This window comes from Mus pahari, chromosome 8, assembly GCF_900095145.1.
Source record: "Mus pahari chromosome 8, PAHARI_EIJ_v1.1, whole genome shotgun sequence".
NCBI classification, from domain to species: domain Eukaryota; kingdom Metazoa; phylum Chordata; class Mammalia; order Rodentia; family Muridae; genus Mus; species Mus pahari.
The window spans coordinates 55,701,106-55,708,516 of record NC_034597.1 but is presented as its reverse complement, the minus strand read 5'-3'; the positions used below and the strand labels follow the sequence as shown (position 1 = coordinate 55,708,516).

Here is a 7,411-nt window from a genome sequence, read left to right as displayed (position 1 = left end):
GAAAGGAAAGGAAAGGAAAGGAAAGGAAAGGAAAGGAAAGGAAAGGAAAGGAAAGGAAAGGAAAGGAAAGGAAAGGAAAGGAAAGGAAAGGAAAGGAAGAATAGACAAACCAGAAAACATGGACAAATGAAAAGGGGAAAAGACTAAACTACCACAGCTCCACCCACTACCCGGAGCTAACACATGGCACTTAGGCATATTCTGCCCCTCCCAGTACCAAATGGCTTTGTGATATTTGTGTGCTTTCTACTTCACAGGTTGCTTCTGTGTCACCTGTCATAATGCCTAAAACTTCTATTCCCAACCTTCCAAGCCCTTCCTAAAGTGAGCATAGGGTACATCATCATCCAATCCTGTGGTAAGGGTCTGGAGTCTCAACACCTTACAGTGAGGGAATGAGGCAGAAAGGCCCCTCTGGTGAGAGGCAGGGGGAAGAGAGGAGCCGGCACCCCTGGCTCAGAATTTCTGTTCTTTGGACATAACATATGATGCCCAACCCCATCATAAACACTGTTCTATGAAGAACAGTGTTCAGTTGGACATATCACATGATGTACCATTATGAAAGCAACTATTTCACTTTAAATTCGTTTTATTTCTTTAATTACAAAGTATAAATGCATAAAGTCTTTACCAGTTATGACTAGTATGATATTAACAAGTGTGTTCTTTTAAAAATATTTTTTTCTGTTAGTTTTTAGTTAATGTGTGTGGGTGTTTTGCACCATTTGCATGCCTAGTGCCCACAGAGGCCAGAAGAGGGTTTCAGGTCCCCTAGACTGAAGTTACAGGTGGTTGTGAGCTGCCATGTACATGCTGGGAACTTAACACAGCTCCTCTGGAAGAATCAAGTGTTCTTGATCACTGAACCATCTCTCCAGCACCATAACTGGTTTCTTTTTTGGTTTCTGACAAATTATAAAGGAGGAGGAAGAGGAAGAAGAGGAGGGAGGAGGAAGAGGAGAAACTTCACATAGGAAAAAAATAAAGACAAATAACTTTAATCCTAATTTTCCTGTGCTGTCTTAGGAAACATCCTACTGCCTACTTTTATCACCTGTGAGAGAAACTAACATAGGATAAGTAAGCAGTGTGGCCCAGTAAGCATGGCTTCATCTTCACCTTCATGGATGGATGCCCAAATGTGCGAGTATATGCTAGTTCACATTACCTGTCTGCCCATAAGCAAAGATACAGGCATTGTAGCCATCAAATGCATTCTGAAGAATGTTCTCCCCAAGACACTTGAAAACATCATCTTGACCTAAAGGACAGGAAAATGATATTTTATGGGCAAAGAACACATGAACAAATAAGAAATCAAACCATTGTTTATTTTACAGTCAACACCTAAGATTCAACAATGTTCTCTATTTATTTTATGTGTGTCATGTGTAGGTGTGTTGCCACATGTAAGGAGGTCAGAAGACAATCCTAGGAGTTAGTTTTCACCATTCGCTATGTGGATCCTGGAGATTAAACTCAGATCATCAGGCCTGGTACAAGCACCTTTATTATCTGAACCATCTCACCAGCCCTAAACATCTAAAATTTAAATTTAGTATCCATATGTGCATGAAACTACATACCATCCTTTTATTCAAAGTATACTAGAGTTCAGAAAAACAATGTACATCAATTACTCCCTTTCTTTTTCCTCATGAAAATTTCAAGTTATACAACCTACAATTCATAACAGTTATAACAGGGAGTAAGATTCTGGAAATAGGGGCCAAAGAGAGTTCATAAGCTAAGAACACTTGCTGTTTTTGCAGAAGTCCTGAGTTCAGTTCTCAGCATCCACATGGAGAAATGAAAATAGACAGTTATCTTGGGAAGGTAGTAGAACAGGGCAAAAGAGAACTGAGACCCCAGGGTTGTGGGTCAGAGGGAAGAGAGACTCTCTGGCAGGCCTGAACAATTGGCAAGCACCACAGAGGTTTTTAAGGACTAGAACTTAGGCTCCAGTATAGGGGTCCTCTTTACTTATGCCAAGTCCCTCTAGACCACATCACAGATATCATGGGGGCCTGCATGCCTAAGATGTAGATCCTGATCCCATGAGATGAAAGAGAAAGGGCCTCTGTGAGATCCAATAGTTGTAGATATTCATCATCTCACCCCTAAGAACATCACACTGAAGTCTCTTGGTCCCTAGACAGCACAAAACCTTTCAGAGCAAATGCTAGAAGCAGCTGCCTGGACGCTGTTTAAAAGTTACACCAAATGATGCCATGGTAGTGGATGGAGAGCACACCAAAACGCCTCCACACTACTAAGTGCCCAGGAAACTGCTCGATTACCTGCATACTTCTCTCGGACAGATTCATCCATGGACCAGAAACAGTGATCATAAGCAAATATCTGTTAGAGAGAAAACATAAAAAGAATGCATAAAGAACAAACCTTAACATCACACAGTGTCATTATAATAATGCATAGCATTGTTAACCAACTTACTCAACAGACCTGATGGCACCTGAGAGACTGAAGCAGGAGGACAGTCAAGTTTCAGGCCAGCCTAGGCTATACAGTGATCATGTTTCAGCTGCCCACCCCTCACCTCAGATAAAACACCAATACCTGATGCCAGAGAGTGGGGGTTAGTGATGCATATAGTCCCACATTGACAACTGTGTGATATAGATCCATCTTACATGAAAATCATCTATGATGGTAAGCAAAAAGTAAGCCTGGGAGATGATATGCACAATAGTATCTGTGTGTGTGCAGCTATAAAAAGAAAGTTTGTTTCTTCTGTTTGGCTAGTTGGTTTTCTGAAACAGGGTCTTAATAGTCTCAGTCATTCTGTCTGTCTCTTTCTCTTCCACATGAATTATCTACCCAAGTTTTCCGACACTTACCTAGCTGTACTAGCTGATTTTCTATCAACTTGACACAAACTAGAGTCATTAGGAAGGAAGGAGCTGTAAGGTATTTTCTCAATTAGTAGTCAGTGGGGGAGGGCTCAGTCCTTTGTGGGCTAAGACAAGTTGGTACCAGAAGTAAGGTGTTGCTATGACACATCTGACCATGTTTTGGGAGGATTGTGGAAGGACTTTGGAACTTTGAGCTAGAAGAGCCATTGAGTGTTAAAGAGTTTAGTGGGATGTTCTTCAGGAGTCTGAAAGATAAGAATATTGAGAACAGTACAAGAGATGGAAGCCTGGCTTGTAAGGTTTCAGAGGAAGTTTAAAGATTCTATCGGGGCTGTTTGCTATTTTGTAATTTTGTTCTCCCACCACCACCAACAACAACAACCCCCTTTTCCCCGGAGCTGAGGAAAGAGCACTCTGCCACTGAGCTAAATCTCCAAACCCCTGCTTGCTATTTTGAATTAAGATTCTGTTGTTCTGGTCAGCTGGGGCTGAAGAGCTGAAGAGTCAGCCACAAATAACAAGAGACCAGTATCGAGGAAATGAAACCTTTGTGTTCCTGGAAGCTAAGAAGTTAGCAGTGATAGAGACCAGCATCATTGAGATAAAATCTTCTGGGAAGTATTTCCTGAGAGCACAGAAAAACTGAGTTCCAGAACTGGCTGAAGTTTTATCTTGTGCTGGCAGAACTTGGAAATGTAACAGTCACCCAGATGGTACTAGTCTTAAAGGCATGAAGGGACCACTGAGAGCAGCTGAAGCTTACACTGTGAGAAGCCAAGAGAGGCCATTAGTGAAGGTTCAGCATCCATAGACTGGAAGACCCAGGAGTGAAGGGATCATGAGGAGAAGTTGAGACTTGATACCATGAAGATACTTTAGCATATTGGTTAAAGTGTAGCCCAGTTGCAGCAGAGGACCCCAGCAATTTTGAAGATATCAGTACTATGGGATGACCACCTAGGACAGCAGCAGTGGAGTGGAGCCAGCCAGGGCCTAGAAGAAAAGCTATGTGTGCTGCTGAGGACAGAGCATAGGAAGTGACCCAAGAAGATGGTGAGTGGATCCCAGTCATTAAATTTTGTGTTGTTTATACTGATGGGACTCAGTTTTGCTTTGGTTTGTTTGTGACTGTGCCCTGGTTCTTCCCTCTTGAAATACTTAAACTTGATTTTTATAGGAACTCATAGCTGAAAGACTCTGAACTTTTTTTAAAAAGATTTTGAATTTTTAGACAGATTAGATTTTTTTTAAAAGCCTTTTTTTGGGCTAGAGAGATGGCTCATTGGTTAAGAGCACTGACTGCTCTTCCAGAGGTCCTGAGTTTGATTCCCAACAACCACATGGTGGCTCGCAACCATCTGTCATAGAATCTGATGCCCTCTTCTGGTGTGTGTCAGAAGACAGCTGCACTGTACTCATATACATAATAACCAATAGGACCAATAGATAGTATTTTAAAAAAATGAAAAGAAAAACTTTTTTCATTTTGTTTTTCAAGACAGGGTTTTCTCTATGTGTAACTTTGTCTGTCCTGGAACTCACTCTGTAGATCAAACTGGCCTCTGCCTCCCAAGTGCTGGGATTAAAAGCATGCACCACCACTACCCACCAAAAAACCCTGAAATTTTAATGTGTTTGACACTGTAAAGACTATGGGAATTTTTAAGTTATTTATGTTTTTAATGTGAGTTATTTATGTTTTTATGCTTTTAATGTTTTTAATTGGAGATAAATAAGAAAGGAAGGGTTGTAGCTTAACAGTGATGTTTTTGTGTGTCAAGATGACAAAGAGTCAGTTGTACTGACTGGTTTTGTGTCAACTTGACATAAGCTAGAGTCATCAGAGAGGAAGAAGCCTCAGTTAAGAAAATGCTTGCATAAGATCCAACTGTAAGGCATTTTCTCAATTAGTGATCAGTGGGTGAGGGCCTAGCCCATTGTGGGTGGGAACACCTCTAGGCTATATAGTCCTCTAAGTTTCTCTTAAAAAGTAGGCTGAGCAAGCCGGGGGAAGCAATCCAGTAAGCTGTACCCCTCCACGGCCTCTGTATCACTCCTGCCTCCAGGTACCTGCCCTGCTTGAGTTCCTGCCCTGTGTGAGTTCCTGTTCTGACTTCCTTTGGTGATGAACAGCAATGTGTAAGTATGAGCTGAAGAAACCCTTTCCTCCCCAACTTGCTTTTTGGTCATGGTGTTTTGTTGCACCAATAGAAACCCTACCTAAAACATTAGCATAACTTAAATCAAAGAAAGAAACCTTTAGAGAAACAGGGATTCTTGTTTACAGAAGTGCCACCGCTGAGCACAAAGCTGAAGATGAAGGAATTGTAGCTCTTATTTACCAGAAACACTAAGGAGCTCCCTTTAAGTTTTAGCAATTTTGTAAATTACTATAAATATCTTCTAGCCCAAAACTGCATGAAGTCAGATGATAATCACACTATATCCATGCATGCTCCACTGACAGATCCAAATTAATGATTATTTCATACAAACAACAGTCAAATATGTCCTGATAACAGTCCTTTAAGTAGCTAGTATCTTATTACAGCCTTAGAGCCTACTCCTTCTGTCAAACACGGTGCAGTGGACACTGGCTTTAAGAGGCTATGTTTGCTTCTCTTGCTAATAATATGCTTTGTTTTCTTAGAAAACAGTTTGTTGAATAGGTAGGAATGGGCTGGAGTGTAGCTTAGCACTTGATATCTGACATGTATAAGGTACCAGGTTTGATCCTCAACAATCAACCAGATTAACTGCACTAACCTGTTGATGTTAAAGTTAGAAGTTAGGTTTGGTATGAAGTAGGCCTTTCATCTGAGTGGTTTTTGTGTTTGGGGGGCTTTCCATTATAAGCAGCAAATACCGTACCGTACCGTACCATACCATACCATATCTTAAGTTTGAGTTTCTGGGGAGGGTTGGTTTTGTTTTGAGACCAGGCTGGCCACAAACTCCCAGATACCCAGCTGCCTATGCCCATTGATGGCTGGGATTAAAGGTTTGCAGCACCACATGCCCAGTGCCGGTTTTTTTTTTTGTTTTGTTTTTTTTAATTATAAACTATTAGGTAAACATACAAAGCAGTGGGCTTCCTGCTGGCATCTGTGTCATTTCACACATGTGCTGCTTGAACTTTTCTCCTCTCCCACTGGCCCCTCCCTTGCTCCTTTCTTTCTAAATAAACATTCGTTTTTTTTGAATCACAAAGTTTTCAATGAACAGAGAATACACGGTCACATTAATAAATTCGACAGAAAAATATAAAATATAAATAGGGTGGTAAAATGGTTTAGAGGGTAAAGGTGCTGCCACCAACTCTGATGACCTGAGTTTGATTCCCCAGGATTCAACTGGTGAAAGAAAAGAACTGAGTCCCAAAAGTTGCCCTATGACCGATTATGTCCTTGACACAGCATGCACATGACAGGGTAAGCATGTGGGAGTGCACACACATGTTGCACACACACAATAAATTAATACATTTTATAATAAATAAATAATGGTCTCCCACTTGCCAACTCCACCTCTCCCCAAGAGGAAGCAATCTGTTAAGGATGGAGGCTTCCCCTTCCGGGCTTTCTGTTTGCAAAGCATTTTCTCCAAGCAGTGAGAACATTTCACAGAAAATGAAACATGACAAGTGTGTAACATTGTGAAGTGATTTCCTCACATCTTTACTGCTCTCCATCTTCTTCTGCTCCAATAAAAGCAAAATTAACCCAGTATCCTTTCATAGCAAAAACGTCCACAAACATAAGTACCATTTCAAAGGTTACTGGGGATCCCAAAAGGCATATGTACACATATTTCAGCAATAGTAACAGCACAGAGTTACATACAGCTCAACCACAGGCTGTAAAACAACAACAAGCTCAAGAATGTAGACAAGCTGAACTTCCAGGAAGGTTTAAGTAACTTTAGAGAACTGTCCAGTTAAAGCGGGATTCCTGCTGACAGAAGACCTGCAAGAATAGGACCCACGGGGGTTCAGCAGTTAAAGAGCATTTGCTCTTTCAGAGGACAGGGTTCCCAACACCCACATGGTCTTACAACCATCTGTATGTAACTCCAGCCCCAGGGGATTCTACATCTGCTTCTCAGCTCCATGAGCCCATGGTGCACATACATGCAGGAAGGCAAAACACTCAGATAGATGAAATAAAACAAATAAATCTTAAAAAAAAAAAAAAAAGATTTAAGATCCTCAGAAAACAAAGAAGCCAACTCTGTCTGCCACACAAAAGTTAGTTCAGTGAGTAAAGGGTCTGCCATCAAGCCTGAGTTCAATGCCTGGTGTCCAAGTAGTGTAAGAAAAGAACCAATGCCTGAAAGTTTTCAACTGATGTATGCACATATGCAGTATGATATGCAATACACACCAAAAAAAATTAATTGAGCCGGGCCTGGTGGCGCATGCCTTTAATCCCAGTACTTGGGAGGCAGAGGCAGGCAGATTTCTGAGTTCGAGGCCAGCCTGGTCTACAGAGTGAGTTCCAGGACAGCCAGGACTACCCAGAGAAACCCTGTCT

General features: G+C 41.4%; 1 protein-coding gene across 2 annotated transcripts in view; it reads right to left on the bottom strand.

The window, feature by feature from the left end:
- The window catches only part of Kif13b (kinesin family member 13B), a 161,374-nt gene that overhangs the window by 96,402 nt on the left and 57,561 nt on the right, over positions 1-7,411 (bottom strand). For both annotated transcript variants that reach the window (XM_021203304.2, XM_029541336.1), the window contains exons 4-5: positions 2,304-2,364; positions 1,172-1,264 (exon numbers count right to left, since the gene is read on the bottom strand). In XM_021203304.2, the coding sequence (XP_021058963.1) occupies positions 1,172-1,264; positions 2,304-2,364 (154 nt within the window). The remainder of the gene's footprint in view (positions 1-1,171; positions 1,265-2,303; positions 2,365-7,411) is intronic.